Raw genomic sequence first — 24,560 nt, forward strand, 5'->3', positions numbered from 1 at the left:
AGCTTTAGCCCTTGGCAGCTATAAATAGAATACTTACTCACTTGGGTGGCTAAAATAGAGACTTTGAAAACAGAGTTTTATTCTGCCGTTTGGTCAGAATTAAGGTATGATTCAGTGCATTGTGTCCAAGACTCGTGTACATTTGTACTCATTTTCCTTTTGATTTGAGCCAGGTTTAGTTGAGGGCACTGCTTGACAAGTCCATTAAGTAACCGAAATGCTTCCCTCAGCACCTGACTCTGAATGGAGGCATTCAGAGTACAAAGTGATGTGTTTTAAGACCTCTGGTGAGACCTGCATTATGGGAAGCACCATAAAACGGGTGACAAATACTGGCCCTCGCAGCCAGCAGGTCAAGACATTGGTGAAATGAGCCAGCTTGTGACAATAGGGAGTGGTAGGGACTGTGGTTAACTGGAGCTCACAGACATGGGAGAACTAGGGCTTGATATGATTGGGCTTTCTAGTTTTTAAAGAGAGGACAAGATCTAAATTTCTATGAAATGCTGAGCCCCTCCTCCAGCAGTCACTTTCATTGGATTCTCACGTGTGCAATTTAACATGCATTGTGTCTCTGTGGTATTATGTTGATTTCATCATTCCCCTAAATGTTGTGACAGTGATAGATTTTTAGTGAGTGTGTCAAACAGTACTTGGCTGGAGTTTGTAATCTTTAGATAGTGAAAGGTGATGTTTTCTAATTTTGAGCAAAGGAAGAGAATGAAATGTCTTATATTTTCCTTCGAATTTGTTTTAGCTTGGTTCTAAAAAAAGATGTGTTATATTGTGAAGCTGTTTTGTTTCTGAGATAGGGTCTCATGAACTTTGCTCAGGCTGGTCTTGGATCCTCCTGCCTCTGCCTTCTGCGTAGCTGGGATTACAGGCATACCTCAACACGCCCAGCAGTAATTCATTCTTTTTGTGGTTGAGTAATATTTCAGTATTGGCTCTGATTTTATGTAAGCAAATGTGTGTAACACAATCATAGAAATATATGCCTACATACCTATTTGTCATATATATAGATACATATATGTATATCCTATGTATATTTCTATATTTGCTATCTGGCAAGAAGACACACATTTAGTTTGGAGTGAATCTATTTTAGTGTCATGGTGGCTTTTCCATAGGTCTCATTTTGTACCTCTGTTTTCAGTGGTTTTACCCAACAAATTAGTTTTAGGTAGTTTTTGTCCCCTACATGCACCAACCATAAAAGTAGGCAGAGGTTTATACCTCATCCTCATGAGGTTAGAGCCGATTCCATTTGCAGGGGCCTGAGCCCCTGCTCCAGCAGTCACTTTCATTGGATTCTCACGTGTGCAATTTAACATGCATTGTGTCTCTGTGGTATTATGTTGATTTCATCATTCCCCTAAATGTTGTGACAATGATAGATTTTCTCCTTCAAACAGCTTAAGAGAACATCCAGAGGCTTTTTATTCTTTTGCTTTATTTTCTTAAGTCATCATTACCGTGGAAAGAGAGGTGAAAATTGACATTTATCTCACATTCCTAAGTAAAATTGAAAGCTCAGAAAAGGGAACTCCTGTGGACGTGGGGTTCATGCATCCCTAGTTCCTTTCTAGTTGCTGAGATCTGGAGATGACAGAGCATAGATTTCCTGCTTTTCCCCAAAATAGTTCATTTAGAAATCGGACTAGACAGGATACAATAGAAACACCTGTACACAATGTTCATCCCAGCACTATTCATAGTAGCCAAGCTTTGGAAACAGTCCTAATGCCCTACAACTGATGAATGGATCAGGAAAACGTGGTTTATATACACAATGGAGTTTTACTCACCCGTAAGGAATAATGACATGTGGTTTGAAGGTAAATGGATGCAATTGGAGGACATCATGTTAAAGTGAAGTAAGCCAGGCTCAGAAACAGAAAGGCCACATGTTTTCTCTCATACATGGAAGACAGATCCAAAAACAAGCATGATCATATATGAACTCAGATGTAGAGCATGTTTGTAACAGTGGAAATGCTTTATAAAACTCGGGGAAGGAGGGAAAGGAAAAGAGAACGCTAGAGCATCAACAATATCATAAAACATAGCATCCATGAAGATAGAGGAGAGGAGAATGTGTATTGAAAGCTGTTGAAAAATGGGAGTGGGAGGTAAAGGGGTAAGGGAGACAATGGAAGGGGTTGAACGGAGGACCAAAGTAAAACTTACTAACAGTGGGGATTCATTTAGAATCCCCTTTGAACATTGACTTAACTACTAATGAAAGATACAGCTGTAAAGTAGGTACAGTGTGTGTGTGGATAATAGTGGGAGGGGGGAGAGTGAACAAAGCAGATTAAGGTGAGGTGTGTGCTGGATGGACTCCATACATTTATACGAAATAGAACAAAGAAACCTCTTGCAATTGCTCTAAGTGGGGAGGGGAGGGGGTATAAGCCTAATCGGAATTGTCACAGTGAGTCCCCCGTACAATGAGTATATCCTAATTAAAAAAAAATCAGACTAGAAATATACTGAGCTTGCCTTCTTTCATGCTGAAGTTATGTGTTTTGTGGATTGTTCTTTATTTTTTTATTTTTTTTTGAGATTTTGAGTGAGGGTAAATTTTATTTATTTATTTTTTCTTTTATTACTCATATGTGCATACAAGGTTTGGGTCATTTCTCCCCCCTGCCCAGATTGTTCTTTAAAGAGAAAGTATATGTTACCATTTGTAAATGTTCTGACATAAGAAAATTTTAAATATTGCCTACCCAATCCTTTTAGATGTGGTAGTACCTGGAGCTCATTTAGGGCTGGGTGAAACTGTCCCCCTATAAACTTTTTGGTTTTGTTTTTTCTTGATAAATGACTTCTAAATGAATGTGTTAGTAAACACGTTGATGATCACTGGTCTTTTCTTCTTTTCTTTTCTGTAGCATTTGTTACTTTGTCCTTCAGGTTTCTGTGTCTTTCTTGGGCTTCTTGGACCATCCCACTCCTCCTCAGGTTCCTTCATTGGCTCCTTCTCCACCTCCCATTTGGACGGCAGAGGAAGATGATGACAAGAGCATGTGTCCTGGAGTAGTCCCTTCTGTTTCGAATCCTGGCTCCACCATTGTTTTATACACACAAGCTATAAAGAGGCAAATAAGGAGTAGAAGTAAGCAGAGTTTCTCAAGGGGCTGTCAGAAATGGGTTCTTGAGCATAGATACTTTTTCTTTTTCTCTGCATTAGCAAGGGGCGTGGAAGGACAGCAGGTGGCATCTCCACGGAAGGAGTGATGGAAGCCCTGGTTTCTGGATGTGGGGGATGGTGTCAAGCAGGTCCTCTTTCTAGCTCAGCCAACACAGTGATGGTGGAGGCTTGGAGGGAGTTTGGATTGCTGATGATATGATAAGGTGGTGTGAGCCCTGCCGGCTTCTGACGTCCAGCTCTTGGTAGTTAATGATTTAAACCCTGTATTGGGGTATCCAGATGGGATGTCACTGAATGCTGCTTCCCCTTCACATCGCTCGTTCTCAGTGGGGGCGATTTTGCCCCCCCAGGGGGAATGTTTGGTAACATCTGCAAATATATTTGCTTGTCACAACTAGGGTCCAAGGTTATCCAGTAAGTAGAACCCAGGCTAAACTTGTTACCAGGCATGGGCATGGCTAAGAATTATGCTGCCCCAATGTCAGTGGTGCCACTGTGGAGAAACCTGTCTCAGACCCTCCATAAGGGGCTCACATTCCTTTAGTCCTCTGAGAATCCACTGGCTCCTCCTTCTAGGGTATGATATGAGGGGCCTGCCCTGGTACCCGACGGGGCCCTAGCATTCTGCATGTGGCATGGGACTGGGCATCGGCCATCCTGTCCAGCAGCAGTTGCCTTCAGGGCCTCTTAGTAGATGTGGATTTCTGTGACATTGTCCCTTTTGTGAAAAAGCCAAGAATGAGAAATCTCTTGTTTCTGACAGAGACCACAGCTGGGGACGAGTCCAGTAGCTTTCTTTCCATTTTTTCTCTTCTCTTTTCTCTTTCTGTCTCTTTTTTATTCTCATTCTCACTCTCTCGCAGCTCTATCTCTCTGTCTCTCTCTCCCTATTTCTTTTTCATGGCATAGACAGAGAAGGGAAATTGACTTCCATCATTTCATGCTGGATTGTCATTCCTACTTGGATGTCACTTTGCTAGCACATCTGTTCTCAAACAGGCCACCTCTGCTCATCCATGGCCTGTGTATGGGTAAAGCCACGATGACTGTATGAAGACACCACATAGACAACCAGCATCTTTGAAACTGGGGGCTAAACTTCTCAGCTCCACTATTCTTTAAAGCAAATGAAAACTCACTTGGTGTCATCGGATTATTGAGAGCCATCAGGTGCATTTGAACATGGCTTGAGTCTAAGGTAAACATGCTTTCCTTTGCCAGATCCTAGAATGGAACTTTTTACTTCTGTGGCACTTGTCAATCAGAGGGGGGACACAGTGGGCTCCCTGCCCTGACTGGGACAGTTCCTGCAGCCAGGGGAAGGTCCGGTGTCCGTGAGGCGTCTCTGGTTGCAGGGAGAGCTGCCAGTCCCGGGGCTGGGAGAAAATTCCTTTTGTTGCTCCTCCACTCCAGCTGTCCTGCTGCCCTCTGTCTTATAGAGAGCCCGGGCCCTGGTCTCTGGACAGGCTGGGACAGCAGTGACGCACTGGGAAAAGAGGGATACCAGGTCAGTAAGGGAGGTTAGAGTCTGAAGAAACACCAGGAATGTTTTCAGAATGCCACCAGACAGACAGACACATGAGGCTTTGTGCAGAAAACACATTAAGTCCATTCCTGGAGGCAGGTCCTTTGGAAGATTTGGAAGCCAGGTGTGTGCTGATTAGCTTACAGAGCATTGTACTGTCTCTAAAAAAAGGGCCTTGGAATGCTCCCCAAAGTGTGCAAGACTCATTGCTACATGTTACATGTGTCACACATTCACAGCTCTTCTTAACAGAGGCGTGGCCCCATCTGCTGTAGTCTGTGCTGTAAGTGACTTAGCCTGACGTTACACTCAGCGTTCTCAACCCGGCCCATCATTTCAAAATATCTCTGTTAACGAGTGTGGGCCTTCATTCCCTTTTAGACACGCAGTTCCCTTTGTATTAGACGTGTGCCGTGTCATTTCTCTCCCTCTCTGCCTTTTATTGTGGGTATTTTCTGTATGTGCCAGTTTTGTTTCTGATTAGATTAAACTTGAGAGCTCTGTCTTTTGAACAGCTCCCTCTGCCAGGGCTGTGCTAACATTCACGCCCTCCTGGAACCCCACAACTGCTCTGTGGATCAGAACTTACTTCTGCAAGTTCAAGTGGAGATGCACTGTGTGTAGTTGTGAGGCAGGACTTGCCTGGGCTCAGTTAATTTTCTGGTATGTAAATTATACATCAATAAAGCAATTTAAAAAAAGAAAAGAGAAACCAAACCTGTTCTACCACCTGTTAGCTGTGAGACCTTGGGCAAGTTCTTGAGTGACTCTGCCTGATTTCCCACATCTGTAAAATGGGAGCATATTCCTGACCCAACCATTCAGAGTTCTAAGAATTGAACAGGTTAGGGTGTGTGAAGTGCCCAGGACAGTGACCACTGTGGTCATTGTGTCTGCTGGTACTTACTACTGTTCTCCCAGGTTACCCAGCTAGTTGGGATTGCAGCCTATTCTGCTGGATTCTGAATGCCATGTCCTTGTCATTGAATTCTGTGTCCTTCTTGGCCCTGGCACAGTACCTCGTCAGTCTTGAGGGCTAAATAAATATTTGTAGAATGAGTGAACACATTTGGAATTTTCAGTGGTGGTGGTTCTCCAGGTAAGATGAATTTGCTAAAAGGTAAGGACATACTTGGGGATATATAAAAGAAGAACATTGGGTTAGAGTTCTGGAAATTACTTCTGTATACCTTAGTTTGGACTAAAAAGCAAATAACTTCTTAAACTGGTCGTCTTAAATGAACTCCTGCCTATGTGGAAAATACTGGCTTCATGATGGTCAGGCTCTAGAGGTTGCCAGAGAAGTTAGTAATGAGGATAAAAATTCTTAGAACCCTCACTTCCTCTAGGAAGTGACATCTGGTCTATCTTGGAGGCAACACAGGAGGGCATGGCCCGGTGCAAGTCAGAGGCACCTCTAACTGCTTGTGGTGGTCTGTGTAGATAATTCAGGACTGTAGCCATTACTTTTATTATTGGTTTCTACAAATATGAGTCTTCTCATGTATTTAAATGCTATAGAGAGGTAAGTTTGGCAAAAAGAATTGGACAAAAAGTCAAGGCCATTGTCAATAGGGCCTGGCTGGTAAAAGACAAACACTCTCTTCTGGCAAAGTGTCAGCAAGAGTGGAGGTAAGTCCTCCATGATCTAGAATCTTTGTTAGAAGTCTTCCCTCCATCTCTCCTCTTTTCCTATGCTGCCTCCTTCCTAGTGCCTGTACCACTCTGTGTGCTAGGATGGAGGATGAACAGGCAGAGGTGGTGCAGCAGGCAGGGCTGGCACCCAGGGAGTTACTTATTTACATAAGTACTTTTTCCCATTGGGTGCAACAGTTCTGTGCCCTGCATGGGAGCCCAGAGGGCATGATGCACTTGTGGGTGCCCAGGAAAAAGGGCGCTTCGGCATTGTGGACAGAGCAGTGTGCAGAGGCCTGGTGCAGGCTGGGGTGAGGAGGAGTTCAGCCTGGGTAATTGCTGAGAAGAGTTGAGGGGAGAGTGAAGAGACTAGTGCAGTAAGCTGGGACCAGACCATGGGTTACCACCAAGCAAGGATTTCATTAGAATGAAAAAGGCTTCAAAAATGGGTGTAGGCTGGGAGAATCACATATGCTGGGATCTGAAATGGATGGGGTGTGGGGGAGACTGGACATTGGAAGTTGTTGAGAACAGATGGCCTGGCTGAACCCTTGTCCCTGGATGGAGCTGCCCCCTGTCTTTTGCAAAGCTGACTTGCCTCTCAGAGCTGCTTGCTTCCCTAGTGGGTGCTGGGGAGAGTTTACAACTTGTTCTGCATTTGATCTCCAGATCAGTCGCATTCTAGCCTTTAGTGTGGGTTTTGTTCTTTTGCTCAGGTACATTGCACCCTTGAACCTAGAGCTGTGCAAATGCCCAGCTCCAAACTCATTTGCCTTTGACCACTACTCTTGAGCCTGCAGGCCTCTTTCCTCCTTGTTTTATCCCATCAAACACATCTGAGCCTAGTTGGAAGGCAGATAGGGCAGTTTTGAGGTAAAAGCCTATACTTTCTGTGGCTCACTGTATAACTGATTGTCTAGTTTTATTTGCCTTAGCTCTGAACCACCAGTAACTTGGATAATGAGCCAGCATGTGCAATTAAGAGTTCAAGAGTTTAGAAAACACTGCTGTGTAAATTGCTGTGAATTTTGTACTGCAGTAAACAATGCTTTTCTTCCTTCCTCAGTCAACAATGTCATAGGCAATGGATGAACTAAGTTTTCCAGAGCTGGTGAAATTGTCTTCCATGCTGCACATGGAGAATTTACACTTGTTGAGCAATTCTGTTTGTCCCATGCTTTTCTTATATCCGAGGTGGACAAGAACATTTTTACATGAAGCTGGACACCGGCGGCTCACACTTGTAATTCTAGCTAATTTAGGAGGCAGAGATCAGGAGGATCATGGTCCAAGGCCAGCTGGGGCAAATAGTTCACAATAGGATCCTATCTCGAAAATACCCAACACAAAAAAGGACTAGCAGAGTGGCTCAAGTGGTAAAGTGCCTGCTCAGCAAGCATGAGGCCTGAGTTCAAACCCCAGTCTCATCAAAAAACAAAACCCACAGTAGTTTTCTGCTTCTCTTCCTGGTGAGGATCGAGGCTAAAGTGTCACTTTTGCCTGGAGCCACTGGGGAATTTTGGACATATGTTCTCTAACATGAGGAAAGATAAACATAGAGAAGGCACTCCAGCCTCGTCTTTATCTTACGTGCCTACTTTCTAATCTTGTACTGTACTGTCCAGTCCTTTTGGCCACTAGTCACATGTGACATTGGGACACTTGAACTGTGGCTATTCCACATTGAGATGTATAACAAAATGCACATCATGTTTTGAGAACCAGTGTGGAAAAAAGAATGTCAAAGTTCTTCCTAATACATTATATATAGATATGTTTATATATATATATTTATATATGTATACATATATAACAGTTGGATCTCTTGTGTTAAAGAACAGATAATATTAAAATTCATCCTTCTTGTTCTTTTATTGTGTTTTTGCTATTTTGAGGCAGGGTTTCCCTATGTTGCCCAGGTGGGCCTCGAACTCCTGGATTCAAGGGATCTTCCCGCCTCAGTCTTTGTATAGCGGGGATTAAGGTGCACACCTACATTATAGTTTTGTCTTGTTTTGTTTTTTTTTATGTGACTGTGAGGGAATTTAAAATTAAATTCATGACTTGACTTAGGAATTTTATTGGCAGATGAGAAGGGTTCCTACAGTAGAGTGGGTGGCTGTTGAACCCGAGCTCCTGAATGCTCTGTCATCTGGAGCTCTGGAGATGCTTACACAGGGGAGCAGCCCGCCAGCAGTAGTCTTAGAGGACTCCTGCTTATCTCCCCTTCTGTGACTGGTGACAGCATGAGGACAGCTGTGCCTGACGGCCAGCTCTTTCTTAGAACAGGATGAGTTCAAGGAGTTCTTGAGATTGTTGGGGTCTGTAGAATTTTACTGACACTCTTCAGATGCTTGCGTGCGTTAAGTGGGTTGGAGATGATGGCTCCAGCTTCTCTGTTAGCTGCTGAGATGGTGGCTCCCCCTTTCCCTCCCTTCCTCTCTTCCTCCTTTCTCCCTTCTCCTGTCTTTCTCTTTTTCCCTTCCTGGCTTTGTTTGAAGTTAATGCTTTTCCCTCTTGGCCCAGCTGTTTACATCATGGTTTTATAAACCAGTGCTCTATGTTTAAGCTGGTATTTGCTTCGTGTGAGGTTTTTGCAGAGTCAGGCCAGGTGTGAGGATCACAGAAGTGGTTAATTCTGGAGTCCTTCTTTACTTGGTGACCAACTAATAGACCCTGGCCACATCCTACTAAACACTGACTCAACTGAGTAAAGGAGTGCTCTACCCAGATGGGGCTCCAGATCGTGACAGGACCACCGGAGACTAGCCCCTGTCATTCCAGTTCTTCATGCCTGGACTTGGTCCTGGTTACTGTGAACATTTAAGGGCTTCACAGTCATTTGATTCTACTGTAAAGACAGGCAGTAGAGCGTCCCCTCTGGACCATTTCTGTCCAGTGAGAGTTTACTGGAAGTTTGCTGGCCTCAGAGTCATTAGCTGACAGCTTGTAGTTCATTCTTTCTGTCAGCCTTGTAAAGGGGAAAAGGGCTTCATTTCTTGGGAGAAGAGAGGAGTATCGAGGGTGAAGAGGTCCAGAGCGGGGACTGACACTTGCAGAGAGGTTTAGGAACAAGATTCTGACTCTCCAGTGTAGTTCCTGCCTTTACTTGCCCTTGCTTCCATCCAGCTCATGGTTCTGGAGATGGAAAAGTCTCAAAGAGCATAGTGCCAGCATGGTGCTGTTTACAAAGTAGGGTAGTGTGTGTGTTGGGAGTGTGGTTTGGGAAGAATGGGTGGGGTAGGGTTGCTACAGTCCATCCAAGGGAATTCCCCAGTGTCTGGCTGAGCTGAGCCTTTTGTTCCTTCTCACCACTGGCCCTTGGATGATGAGAGTCTTCTTCAGAAAAGACAGGGGAAGCAGAAAGCTTTGTTTTGAACAAGGGTCACTTGGTCCAAATAGGGATTGCCATCCAGGAGTGGGGAAGGGGCTGATAGGAAGGTAGGGACTGGGAAGAGCCGTCTTTTCTTATCTTCAAGACTCAGGGCCTGCCTTTAATGGACGTGGCCTGTTTAATTTGGCAGGCCTCAGACTTCAGACCACCTGGCTTGGTTCTTTTTCCCTGTTCATCCTAGTGGGGCCTTGACTGCAGCCGCTACCTCCCCTGACCCATGTACTGATGCATGGGAAGTCTTGAGGATTCCCAACTTTTGAGTGACTATGGGTCTTTTTTTTTTTTCTTCTTTTTTTGCAGTGCTGGGACTTAAACTCAGGGCCTTTACCTTGAACCACTCCACCAGCCCTTTTTGTGTTGGGTATTTTTCAAGACAGGGTCTCATGAACTATTTGCCTGGGCTGGCTTCGAATTGCGATCCTCCTGATCTCTGCCTCCTGAATGTGACTGTGGGTCTTTTGAACTGAGACAGAAATAAAAATTTATCCTTCAGAATGACTTGGGCACTCTGTGAACAAAGAATATTTATTGTATGACAAAGTAATATTTCTCATTGGTAAAGGGGGAGGCGATTTTAATCTTTAGTGGTTTTTAGAGCTTGGCAAATTAGTGTCTGAGACTGTTTGTTCTTGGACTGGACAAAGCTGAATGCCTTCATTGTTTAGTTGTGCGGAGCTGTTAATAGTTTATGGATGGTGATTAAGTAGAGCCCCATAAGCCAATTTACAGTGTGTCTTAGCCAACACTGGCACTTGGCTAATTTGCAGAAAATTGGACCTTTTAACTTGAGGCTTCCATATGCAAGTGGGTACTGGCCCATCAGTCTTAGAACCTGCTCCCAGGGGGCGGCCTCTTTCTCCCTTTGCCAACCCTCCAGGGTCTGGTACGCTGAATATATCCCCTGATTAGTTCTTGTGGCATGAAGTTAAAATTCATCCCCACTGGACCACAAGCTTCTAGAAGTCAGGTGTGTGTGTTCTGATCCTTATCTACCATCTCTAGCACAGCAGGATGGGCCCCCTCTGCTCTCCAGGAAGAACTTCTGATTGTCCACTCACCTGATTTCTCAGTGTTGGCTCCTAGAAGGTAGATTGTATTTTTTTCCCTTGCTTCCATTGGTGTAGAAATGGAAGCCCATGGAGGTTAATTTCTCCAGGGTCACACTGCTGTGATGTGGTAAAGCCAAGTCCTTCAGGCAGTTTGACCCCTGGATTGAGTTTACCATTGAAAGCCACTACTGTCTTGGTCCATTTGCTATCCTATAACAAAATAACTGGGACCAGGTAATTGTAAAGAATAGAGGTTCCCTAAGCTCATGGTTCTGGAGGTGGGGAGGTCCAAGAGCATGGCGCAAGCATCTGGTCAGGGCTCCGTGCTTTATCATAAGGCGGTAGGGAGCATCACGTGGGGAGACGAGCAATGGTGGCAGAGAGAGCTCGTTTGATAAGAAAGCCACTGCTGCAATAACCTGTTAATTCTCTTATCTGTGAGTAGATTAACCAGTCACCTCCCAAAGTTCTCCCTTCTCAACAATGTTCCATTGGGGACAGAGTTTCCAACACATGAAACTTTGGGGGACATATTCAAACCATACCAACTACACCTCACTCTTCACTGTGAAAACATCTTCAAGCTGTCCCTAAATAAGGGACATGCTATAAAATACCTGACCAGTGTTCCTTAAAACAAGGCCATCAAACAAAGATGGTCTGAGAAACTGTCTCACTTCAGAGAACTAGGTAGGTCCAGCGGCTTGTACAGAAAAAGGACACCAGGGAAAAACTATTGCAACGTTAATAAAGCATGGCTTCACATTCATAGTACTGCGAAACTGTCGGTTTCTGAGTGTGACAAGTGTGCTGAAGTGTAATAGGAGATGTGAACAGGGAACCCAGGGCGGAAAGTACAGGTACAGAGCTTCTTGTATCATCTTTGCAACCTCTGTGTATATTCTGAAACTTTCTAAGGTGGAAGGTTTACTTTAAGCAACAGCAATACATGCGCGCGCGCACACACACACACACACACTCTCTCTCTCTCTCTCTCTCTCTCTCTCTCTCTCTCTCTCTCTCTCTCTCTCTTACTCTCTCTCTCACACACACACACACTCACTCACTCACTCACTCCACTGCCTTGCCGGCTTGTCATACTCCGGGTGGCTAGATGAATTCTTTGCTTCCTGGTATCCTCTGGTCACAGGCATGGCCCACATTCTTGGAAAAAGAGCTCTGATTTCTGCACACCTGAGTGATAGAGAGCCACCACTCAGTCATAGGGCCATAGGGCTGGCAGGATGTGCTCTTCTTTTTTCCCTTTTCTTTTGTACTTTTGGTGCAGGAGGTGGAACCCTGGGCCTTACACATGCCACCAAGCACTCGATCACTGAGTTGCATCCCTAGCCCCTGCGTTTTTTAAAAAAAGCAGTGTCAGCCTATTCCCAAATCTCTGTGAAACCCAAGAGGAGATGGAATCTGGACAGAAAGGAGAGTGAAGTTTCAGTGCAGGAGAGAAATCATTTTTTGAGATAAAATCTTGGTAGGTATCAAGAGGAACAAACGGGTACTTATGTCATTTAGGAGTTTCTCATCCGTTGTTATCCCCCCACCCCCCTTCTCCCTCCCGATGGGTGGAGCTTGCATTTCTAAGTTATTTTTAAATCCTTCCTAACTACAGAGGTCGGTGAGGTTGTCATTTGGGTGGTTTGGAGGAGAGGTTGGTGTGTGGTTAGTTAAATGAGGCCTGTGCACTCTTCCGGGCTGTCGCACGGCTTTCAGAAGAAAGTTAAATTCAAAGAGTGTGGTGTCTGAAAACCATCTGGGTGTGACCGGGGAAAGTACCAGCAGCAGGACCTCAGTACAGATTCTGGTTGTTGGGTGGAAGACCCTACAAAACCGAAACATGGGGTAATCCATCTCCTGGGAGCTTGTGCTTACATCAGACATGTGAGGTGACTCTGTCTTGCACAGAGTGATCTCGGGGCATCCGGTCAAAGCCCTGAAACATCTTGTTGGGGTTTTCTAGAGAGAGCATATAAAGTCAGTTACATGCCTTTGTATGGGTCTTCTGATGATTGTGAATTGCTTTTCTAGGTGTCTTCTGAAAGTTGCAGTATTTGTGTGTGACAAAAATAATAGCCAGCATTTCTTTGTTTCTAAATGATGGAAATTCAAGAAAAAGTAGAGCAAACTGATAAGAGGTCTTTCTTGGTGTGTGTGATGAGAGAGGTCAGGGGTAAAAATGGCCTCTGGGATAACCCGAGCCTGAGAGGAAAGGAGTTCAGATGGGAATCTACCTGTTTTCTCTACATTGCCCCTCTCTCTCTCTCTCTCTCTCTCTCTCTCTCTTCCTCATTATTTGTACTATCATTCACATTTCACATACCATAATCTTCACTCTTTTAAAGTATGGAATTCACTAGTGTTTTGTATCTTCACAAGTTGTACAACCATCACCACTATCTACTTCCAGAACATTTTGTTCATTCCAAAAAGAAACTCCACGTGTATTAGCAGTCACTCCTTATTTTCCCTTCTCCCTAGCCTCCCACAACCACCAGTTTGCTCTCTGTCTGTATGGGATTCCTCCTGCACCTGTCATGTAAGAGGACACATACAATTCATGGTCCTTTACAACTGGCTTCTTTAACTTGGCATAATGCTTTCAAAGCATATTCATTCACTGTGTGGCTTCTGCCAGTCCTTTAATCCTTTTTATTACTGAATAATATTCCATCATCTGGATATGCCATATTTTAAAAAATATTCCATTAGGGCTGTTTTCCCTTTCGTACTATTATGAACATTTGTGGTAAGTTTTTGTGGACATATCTTTTCATTTCTCTCTGCACAATTTCTTGGTCATATGAGAACTTCATTATTTAGTTTTTTGAGTCTCTGCCCGACTTTCCCACATTGGCAGCCCCACTTCCCATTCTCCAGCCATGTGCAGGGCTTTAGTTTCTCTGCTTTCCCACCGCTGCATTATCTGTCTTTTTGATTGGATTAGATTTTTTTAATGCACTTTTTAACTCAGGAAGTATGTTTCTGAAAAACCTTGACTATTTTTGAAATTTAATCAAATTCTGCAAAGAAATCAGTTAATATGTATGTAACAGGAATGAGAAACAGCTATTTATTAGCTAAAGAATAGCTATTTAAAGTACCCCCTGCTGTGCTCTTGGGTCATTCATTTTTATGAAGTAACAACAAATCCCTGTTCTCAGTAAGTTTGTGTATTTTTTCTAAAGACAGATGGTAGCCAGAACGCAAGCAGGATTTCGTTAAGATAATCTTATCAGTTTTGTTTGTTTGTAGTTCTTTTTGTTGTTGTTGTTTTGTTTGGAAATAAAATTGTTCTCATCAAGAGTAGGGAAGACTATAAACTAGAAAATTAGAGGTAAATGTCGCCCACTGTCACATGTCACGTATGAACATCGGAGGTCTTTTAATGCCCTTCTGTTCTGTGCCTCCTGCTGTTCCACTAAGAGGGAGAAGGAATGCAGCTCTAAAACCAGCAATTTTGTCTTGGGTTCCTTAAAGGGTATTCCCTCTGGTTTTAGGGAGTTCTTAGAATTGGCACAGTTTTACACATTTTATAAAATCTGCATTCCTCACCCCATTTACCCACTTGTCTTTCTTGTCTTATTTTCCTACTTCTTATGTAATTATTCCCTGCAAAACAGAGATGAGATGAGGAAGCAGTTAGAATGGGCGCAGTTCACCCTATGGTCTTTACAGCTCATATAATTTCAGATTTTAACAGAGCTGTTAAAGCTTCCCAGGTGCCTGAAACATAGTACAGAGGTCAGCTGATGCTTGTGAGAAGGGTGAGCTTGTAGAAGAACAGTGAGTGGGACAATTTAAAGGTGGATGAGTGAAATTTAGGTGTGTTCATTGAGGATTGGTAAATACATGGGATCGTTTGATTTTTTTTTTTGTATTGTCTTATTCCTATAGGTTTTGAGACGGCCATTGCTCCATGACCAACTGAAAAATGGCACAAATTTTGGGTTCTCGCTCAAAAGACCAAAAATCGTATGTTCTCCCTCATATGTGAACATTAGATCAAGGGCAAACACAACAAGGGGATTGGACTATGAGCACATGATAAAAGCGAGAGCACACAAGGGAGGGGTGAGGATAGGTAAGACACCTAAAAAACTAGCTAGCATTTGTTGCCCTTAACGCAGAGAAACTAAAACAGATACCTTAAAGCAACTGAGGCCAATAGGAAAAGGGGACCAGGAACTAGAGAAAAGGTTAGATCAAAAAGAATTAACCTAGAAGGTAACACCCACGCACAGGAAATCAATGTGAGTCAATGCCCTGTATAGCTATCCTTATCTCAACCAGCAAAACCCCTTGTTCCTTCCTATTATTGCTTATACTCTCTCTACAACAAAATTAGAGATAAGGGCAAAATAGTTTCTGCTGGGTATTGAGGGGGGGGAGCGGGAGGGGGTGGATTGGGTGGTAAGGGAGGGGGTGGGGGCAGGGGGGAGAAATGAACCAAGCCTTGTATGCACATATGAATAATAAAAGAAAAATGAAAAAAAAAAAAATTTTGGGTTCTCAAACCACCTATTGTTACGGGTTGCAGGTCGCCAGAGTTCTCTCGTGAGCTTCACTCTGTTTCATTCCCCTGAGCATTTGTGGGTACACATGAGCAAGTTGGAGAAGCCTCTTTTTTTCCTTTTAATTTATTAGCATATAATACTTGTACTGGGGGCATTCATTGTGACATTTACATATGTGCTTACGATATATCTTAATTAGATTTGCCACCTCCATCATTCTCCCTCCTCCCCCCTTCTTAGAACAATTGCATCAGGTTTCATTGTTCTATTTTCATACATACATATAAACCATATCTACCATATTCACTCGTCTTCACCCTCTCCATTTAAGTCTTACTACTTCAGTGTTAAATCGTATCTGGGATTATTTCTTGTTGCTATGGTTTAAAAGAATAAACAGGTACGTGGGGGAATTGTGAGGAGGATGGTAAAATAGAATACAAGAAGCAGGGCTGACTTAGTTGGCCTGTCAGAACCTTGTACCCATATGGAGAAAGTCTTCGCAGAATCATATTTGCATCATTTTTGTGGTTTTGATGGAAACTGTAATTCATTGTGCTGGGGATTGAGTAGGCCTTGTACATGCAAGGTGAGTGCTCTGCCACTTGACACTGAGGTGTTGATTTTGATTGGGAGCATGGAAGTCTTTGTAGTTTTTCCTGGGGAACATTGAGCAAAAGGTAGTTTATTGGTGGTAAAAGAAAACCTTTTACTGTTTTCTTTCCCTTTTTCCTCCTTTTCTACCTGCTACTATCCATATACATTTCTCTTATCCACTTGGAAGCTGCTGCTCTTCCTGGTAGCTGACAGTGGTGACAGTTTGACATTATTGGCAGGACAATGGAAAGAGTGGAATGCCACCTGACCAGTCTTATCATATACACGAGAGCTCCGTAAAGAACAAAGATATGGGACCGATTCATCTGTGAGCCTGGTATTAATGGAGCAGACAGGCCTGCCTCAGTTTACAACTATATTGTGATATTTAGGAGTGCTTGTGAGTTGGTGGGTTGTGGAACACTTGGTCTTCTGTGGCATTCATGCTATAAATGATCCTTAAACCCATAGGCAAGTCCCCAAAATGATGCATGATGATGTAGCTGAAAGCTACAAACACACGTCACTACAAATAGTGGATGTATATTTCTTATAAAAATGCATAGTAATTAGGCAAAGCCATTAAAGACCTCTCTGGGTCTGTCTAGGGAATTACCAGACAGTTGGGGGTTATGTCTATGACATACTTTTGACGCAGGATGGCAGCAGCACATTTTCCCTGGGATTTAATGGTGGCATCATCAGCTCTGAGTGGCGTAGGACCATTGTTACTGGGGCTGCCTGTATAAAAAATAAACACTTGCCATTGCTCCATGACCAACTGAAAAATGGCACAAATTTTGGGTTCTCAAACCACCTATTTGTTACGGGCTGCAGGTCGCCAGAATTCTCTCATGAGCTTCACTCTGTTTCACTCCCCTGAGCATTCGTGGGTACAGATGGAGCTTTGACCTGATCACTTGAGTTCTGATCTCTTGGCTTGAACCTAAAATCTCACATGTTCTGTTCAGAGCTGACGCAGCCCTGGGCTAACTTGAAACTTTCCTCTTCTGAATCTGAGTCGGTTTTCACAAATAATTGCCAGCCTCAGGTCCAAAACCTGCAGCTTGGAGACAGGGAAATGAGTCAGAGGGGGTGACTGAGCCTTGTGGGTCCTTGCAGGGCAAGAGTGTGTCAAGGCCAGTAGCTGCTGTGGGGCGCCTTGCATCCAGGTTCAAAGATACTCTGGAGAGAGTGACTTTGTCACTTTCCTAGCACTATTTCCAGGCCTCTGCGAGGGTGGATGGTCTCAGGGAGGAGGTTGAGATTTCATCTTCCCCTTCATTTCCATTCTCTGGTTCTGTCCCCAGCTAATAATGCTTCTGTGTCCCCAGGTGCTATTTCTCTACTCATTCTATAGAGTGTGGTGTGACTTTCCTGCATTCTCGTCTGCACCAAGTACAGGCTCCCTGAGGAGTTCGGCATGTGGGGTTGCAAGCATTTGGGGGTTGAAATAGCACCTGAGGTTAAAGAGCACCGTGGACAGTGCTGTGTCACTGTGCACATCTAAGTATCTTCATACAAACGTTAAATCAGCTCTCCACTGAACAAAAGAGAGAGCTCAGTGAACAGACGGGAGGACAAGGAGAGGCCCTCTGGCAGCCTTCAGACCACCAGCCCCCGTGGTGTTGCCCCTTGTGTCTGTCAGATATTTTGAGTCATGAAGTGGCGATGGCCCTTGGTTCTGTGTGCAGCGAGGGGTAACGCTGCCAGAAGCTGGATCTGCCCCGGGTGGGCTTTGTCTAGGCAGATCCTACTTCATGCAGTTGTTGAAAGTCACAGAATTTAGACAACGGAGTCTGCCTTCAGATAATTAGGTCACTGACACTGAATGGTTTTGAAAACTCCTTCAGTCTGACCATGACTGTAGAATACTGTATTACTCCAGAACAGTGGTTCTCAACTAGGATGATTTCCCAGCCCCCTAGCTGGGAAATACTAATAGCAAAGAATGACCTATTTCAAAATATTAATAGCAGCAGTGTTGAGAAACCTGTGTTTGAACCTTCTGTTATAAAAGCCGTGTGTCCCTGGATGTAGGTTTGAGTAATTAAGCATTAGGAAAACCAGCACCTGATAAGTTACAGAGACATCTCCTACTTCTAAGACAAAGAAAAAAATTACCAAAAAAAAAAAAAAAAAAAAAAAAAGGCTGTAAAACAGAACGTGTGCTGTTTAAATCCATAGTACTACAGTGAACTGTCCTCCTCCAGTTTCTGGAATTAATCAAGAACCCAGATCTTCTGAGTGAGGTCTTGCAGGCAAAAGAAGAAACTTGCTTTGGCTGCTGGATTTTCTGCAGATTTACACAGCTATCTTAACTTTTCATATTCATCTTGAAATTACTTAACCTCTCAGTCTTTTAAAAAAAAAATAGCAGACCACATTTCAAGAACAAGGTTATGGGCCGGAGGATTTATGGTTATTTGCCAGTGGGCTGGGGGCTAGAAACTGAGTACAATGATACAATCTTGTGCAACTGCATCCTTAGGTCAGGGCTCTTGGCCTGTGTAGGGCTCTCAGGTGGTCTCATAGCCTCCCTAGTCTATATTAATGGAGATCAGGAACTAAATGAACTCAACATGGGATCTTCAGAATTTTAATATGGCATTTGGTTCTTATATTAAACCGTTGTGGTTTTTGTTTTGGTATGTGTATTTCTTTCTTTGGTTTTTTGAGATAGTGTCTTGCTCTGTAGCCCAGACTAGCCTCGAACTCACGATTCCCCTGCCTCAGCTTTCCCAGGGCTGGGATTGCAGGCGGGCACTGCCACATTTGGCTGTATATGTCTTGACACTTTGATTGTTCACTTATAGAAATGGGTTTGGTTTTTCCTACTGTGAAATGGCTAAGAATATTATTGTATCATCGAGAAGTATGTAGGCTGGCAAATCAATTTTTTTAAAAAGCTTAAATGATTTGAAGTGGTCAAGGTACATGCACCGCTGAGTAATTTGTTTTTAGTACATTTTTGCACCTGTGAAACTACCACCACTATCCAGTTTTAGAAAAGTTTCATCATGCTCCAAAGCTCCCCCTCCCCTATTTGATCAGTGTCCTTTTCAGTCATCTAGGGGCAACTGTTCATCTGCATTCCGTGTCTATGGAGTTTCCTTTTCTAGAGCTTTCATTACATGGGAATCTGTAACGTACAGCTTTTGTGTTTGACTTCTTTGACTTGTAATGATTTTGAGGTTCATCTTTTTGAGAATTTATTGAACTTATTAGTGATCCATGTTTTATTATTACTATTATTACTGGGGAGTCCCATTGTATAGATTTACCATGTTTTGTTTGTCTCTACATCAGCTGACAGACATTCAAATTGTTTCCAGTATCTGGCTGTTAGGAATAATGATGCTATGAATACTTGCATAGAAGTCTTGTTTAAAAAAATTGTTTTTCAGAGGCCAGGCAGAGTGATGCATGTCTGTAATCCCAGGTACTTGGGAGGCAGAGGTAGGAAAATCAAGGTTTAAGACCAGCCTGGGCAAAAGCAATCCTATCTGAAAAACAAACTAAAACCAAAAGGACTGAGAGCCTGGCTCAACTGGTGAAACTCTAGCAAGCACAAGGCCTTGAGTTCAACCTCCAGTACCACTCCCCAGTTTTTTTTCACCCCTTTTCAGGAGACAGATATTCAGGGCTTGAATTTTTTGGATATATGGTGAGGTAATATTTGGCTTTTTAAGAAATTGCTAGTGTTTTCCAAAGTGGATGTACCATTAGCATTCCCACTAGTTTTCCTGCATCCCTACCAACTTTTGGTAAAGCCATTCTTACTATGATCAGGAAATCATTTGTTGGCAAGAGAAAACGCTGCTCCGTGAACTTGACTTTTGCAGAAAGGAGTGGCATTACTTGCCTCTGTCTTAGAGGAATGTTCTAAAGATCAAAGGAGATGGGAATTTATGTGCAAGTGTTTTGTATTGCAAAAATGTTACTGGTAATTATGTTCAGAAAAGATTTTAGTTGTTAAACTTAACACTCATGTATCCATCTCAGAGATTCAGATGAAAACTAGTCCAAGTTTTAATAAAATGAGTATGTTAGGATCGAACATGCTCCACTTTTATAAAAACAATTTTTACTCAAATTGTGAGTCTTTCCATATGGTAGGTTGCCCATATTGTTTATTAAATTATCAGCCTTATTTAACAATGACAGAATATAATGGTTTGCATATGGTGGGCAAAGTTTTCTTCCCTGTTCCAAACTTGGATGGTCTTGGTAAATGCTGCCCGTGACTTTGTTCTCATTCAGATGCTGTGGGTGGCCTCTTTTGGACCTGGGCATATGTGTTCTATTCTCATAGAATGGAAGGAGGAAGATTGGGGGCTCAGAGACACCACCAAGAACAATCTGTGCAAAAGTATCAGTTTCAGGATTTTACTCTGCAATCCCAATTCTATGGAAACTGAGTTTATACATTTTTCAAAAAAGAAAGAGTGTTCTGAATGCAATTCCTTTCTCCTTGTGGAAGGCAACTGTGTATGATGGGCTGAAGGACCTGGCCAGTGGGCTGTAAATTGGAAACCTCTTGAAACCCTCTTATCAGGAGCTCTTGACACCTGTTGAAAAAGACCTTTGGACACAGAAGCTGAGCTGTGTGTTTGATCTCCCAGTACTGTGTCAATAAAAGGTGGTGTAATGCTTTCAAACAAGAAGGCAAAGAGAACTACAAGGTTCAGCGCAAGGCAAAAACACTGTGAGCTGTAGTGAAATGCTCTCTGTGGCCTCAGGAAGCGAGAGGTTTATAGTCATACTGGTCACAATATATATTAATTTGGAAATGTATAATAAAATCTTAGTTTCATTCTTACTGAAGGGACAATTTTAATAAGCTAGGAAACAGGAATGTGAAATCCTTTTTGATCATGGCCACAAGGAAACTAAAAGGAAACATGGGGTTCTGGGTTGGAGGTGCACTGGGAATTATTGTTTCATGATTTGAACCTAATGAGTAAAAGATCTCATGTTTTATGGCTTTGAGAGTATCCTTGTGTGGAGGGGTGCATGCATGTGTGTTTGGAGGTATTTCAAAGCTTTCATTTGTCCAGTCTTATGATAGGTGAATTAAAAAGAAGATGAACAAAGTCATTCAGGTACTTAGAAGTTCTTTTCTAGAATGTGACAAACACAACACAGCTAGGGTATGGAGTGGTTTTTGAGAGAGCAGTCTTAAGAGATGCCTGAAGTGAATGTTCTTTTAGGAAACAGCTGTTTGCTAATAAAGAAATCAGGAGTGACAGCACTTAGGTCATTCTTTCCATTGTTACCAGCCTCTCAGCCTGAAGCCAGAGTCAGAGGGACAGGACTGGCATGAGGGGAAAAGAGAACGTGGTCCCTGTTGGTATTAATGCGTGTTCTTAAAGTTGACGGGTTCAGGATTGAAGTAGGAACGCTTCTTGTTGATGTTTGAGCTGTTTTCCACCTGTATAGTGGAAGATTCCAACCCTTTTGGGTGATGGAGTAAATAACTTAAAATCTAACAATGGGGAAATGAATGCCAATAGGGAGGGCCTTATATAGAGTTATAATTGGGGTGCTGGGAGAGTTGCAGAACTCACTGGGGGAATTGTGGAAATTGGCCAGCAGGGGAAAGGAGCCCATTCCACATGAAAATTGGGTCCTCCAGCTATCCCGATCTTCTTGAAAATGCTTGTCTGGACTTCTGAGCATATGACCCCCTTCTTCCTAGCTTGTAGGGCTAGTTAGCCAGCCCCAAATGCTTTCATCAGACTCAAGGCTGACTTCTTAGGGACCCCAAGTAATAGGAGAGACAGCAAATGTGTTAGGTCCTGGCTGATGGGTTTTAAGTGAAGTTATCACCAGTCCTGAGGGAAGAAGTATTAACTCAAACTCCTGTATCTTCTTAAATTTTCACTTTTTGGGAGAAGGAGAGAGCAAATAGTTGTATGTGATAACAGGCCATTTACAGTGATATCTTTGTTGTTATATTGTAATTGTTGACAGAGTTGTAAATGCTTCTGATAATTTGTGAATTATTTTAAGCAGAAAAAAGGAATCAATGTGATGTGTGTAGAAAGACTGTGGGACTAGGAGTTGAGAAGCTTCATTTGAGTCACTGCCAAGGCCACTGGTCATTTATCCAGTGGGCAGATAAAAAGTGGAGATGGAATCAAGCCAAAAGACATATGCAGCATTAAAACAATAGTATCTGGAAGTGGTAGTATCTCGGGCCCCAGTCCTGTACTTTGCAGTACATTAGTTGTCTGGTGGCATCCTAGAAATGTTCATCTTGCAGACTGAGTTCTGGTGTTTATTAGCAACTCTTCTAGAGATTTGAGGTGACACATGATTTTGGCTCAAGGTGAACATGAAGGGAGTGGTCTCATGCCCTTGAAGTAAGCAAGAGTGTGTAGGTTTGACCTGAGAAGGTGAGAGCTACCAGGTCCCAAAGGGCTGTCAAAGAGGATGAGACAGTGTAGGGACCTGGTTAAACTGGTGTATCTGGAGCTCCAGCTGCCTGGTTTGTGTTCTCCTTCATTTTCAGTGGGAGACTCTCAGTTTTCCTTTGGACAAAATGGGAACAGTTCCTGCCTCCTGGGGTGCTTGTGAGAGGCAAATGAGATCATGCAAACAAATCGCTTGCTTAGTAGGACTGAGGGGGCAGATGTTTTCCTTGCTTTCTCTGTCTGGTGGGACTGCCTTTCTGTCATACTTGTGTAGACAGTAAGAAGGCTGTGAGTGATGCTTACTAAGGAGTCTTTTTTTGGCTTGCTTGAGAAAGACATTTGCTTTTCAAAAAGGTTGGGTTTTTTTAAGCCTTGTTGGAGTCATGGTAATTTTGAGAGTGGTTTTTTTGCAACAAAATACAATCCAAACTCATGGCTAAATTGTGTTTATTTACAGGGAACACGGGTCTGGCTGAGAGAAAATGGCCAGCATTTTCCAAGTACTGTAAATTCCTGTGCAGAGGGCGTCGTTGTCTTCCGGACAGACTATGGTCAGGTAAGAACAAGTCCCCACCGTGTCCTGACACCCACATTCTGCTGTTTGCCCCAGGGCTTCCCTCAACACTCACACATGCCTTGAACTTTTTCCTAAGTGACAAACAAGAATCCTAGTGGGCTGTGGAGTGTGCAGCTCATGAGTGTCATCAATGTGATAGAATTCTCCCAAAGGGAGCACAGCCAGTGTCCCAACCTTCCTGGGACTAAGGACCCAGCACTTGCCTGGTTTCCTTCCTGGTTATCTTTTTTCTCCTTCTTTTACCTCTTACCAGAGCCAGAAGTGTAGGGGGCAGGTAATATGTATAAGAAAAAGGTCAAATGGATTGATGTTTGCCAATTGGTTCTCTCGTCACTTTCTCTTAAAATTCCTGAACTTTCATGGTATCTTAGTCTGTTCCAGCTGCCAACTCTGACTACCGTTAACAGTGTGCCTTATAAACAACAGAACACTTATTTCTCACACTTCGGGATGCTGAGAAGTACAAGATTTAGGTGCCAGCTGTGGCTGGTGAAGTCCACACTCCCCAGTTCATCCTGGCTGTCTTTTTGCTGTTCCTCACATGGTGGCAGTGGTGAGGTAGTTCTCTAGGTCTTTTTTGTAAAGGCAGAAATCCTATTCATGAAGGCTCCACTCTCATGACCAAATTACTCCCCAAAGGCCCCACTTTTAATGCCATTGCATTTGGGGTTAAGGCTTTAGCTTATAAATTGTGGAGTGGGGAGGTAGAGGGCAGTGCTAGAATGAAAATGCTGGCATGCCAGTGAGAATTTAGGGTAGTAGTGCCCAGGTGACTATAAGAACATGGAGAAATCACTTATCCTGAGCTTGTTTGTCTACCTGAGGAAGCAACTGGAAAAGGTACTTTCTTGGGTGTGGATGCTACTGTTCCAGTGACCATTCTTCAGTATAAAACAAATGAAAATTCCAGAAACTGGCTTCTTGATTATAGTTTGATGATTTTGACAGTAGGCGTCTCCATTTTAGTGAGGTTGCCACTTTTGTTAGAAATAGGCTTCTAGCTTCAAATTAAAAATGAAGGCATGAGGAAATAAAAGGAACTTACTGGTAGTATTTAAATCACGTAATTTATGAATTTAAAGTTGTGTTGAGAACCAAAGGTTCAAAGTCAGTTTTCTGTGCTTTGAGGCAGACAGTCTCCTTTTTAGCAGGGCTGGTCCACTTGGCTTGTTAACAGTAATGATAGAGGAATTTTTTCTACTTCTGTTTCTGTTTCATCTGAGTTTTGAATGACTTTTCAGTGTTTATCTGGTGTGCAAGTATACCTGTGTTTTATGGGTATTGATTTGGGGGCGTGGGGAGAAGGGGCCAAGAGATCACATGTCTGATGGTCACAGGCAGCATGGACACTGCCTGAGGTCCCTCCCATCTAGCAACTTTCCCTTCAGGGCTTCAGGTAGTGAAGCATGGCCTGCTAACTAAGGACCAAATAAATGAAATTTGCTGCAGTGAAGGACCAGGCACTGTTTGCATGCTCAGGTGTCCGTTCAGAACTGCTGTGCACTTTTCTGTCCCGCTGTTCCTCGGTCTGTCTTTCCTGCCGCCTTCCCCAGATGGGAATTCAGTTTCTTCAGGCCCTGTGCGTGCTCCTAAGGATGATGGGAAAAGGGAAGACAGTGTTTAAATGAACAGTGGACCTCATGAGCATAACTGCTCCTGAGAGCATTATAAAATC

At 43.2% G+C, this 24,560-nt stretch overlaps 1 protein-coding gene across 1 annotated transcript in view; it reads left to right on the forward strand.

The window, feature by feature from the left end:
• Myo10 (myosin X) overlaps positions 1 to 24,560 on the forward strand; it is a 197,615-nt gene that overhangs the window by 20,546 nt on the left and 152,509 nt on the right. Inside the window, exon 2 of the mRNA XM_020179611.2 lies at positions 22,766 to 22,864. Within this exon, the coding sequence (XP_020035200.1) occupies positions 22,766 to 22,864 (99 nt within the window). The remainder of the gene's footprint in view (positions 1 to 22,765; positions 22,865 to 24,560) is intronic.

This window comes from Castor canadensis, chromosome 6 (genome assembly GCF_047511655.1).
Source record: "Castor canadensis chromosome 6, mCasCan1.hap1v2, whole genome shotgun sequence".
NCBI lineage: Eukaryota > Metazoa > Chordata > Mammalia > Rodentia > Castoridae > Castor > Castor canadensis.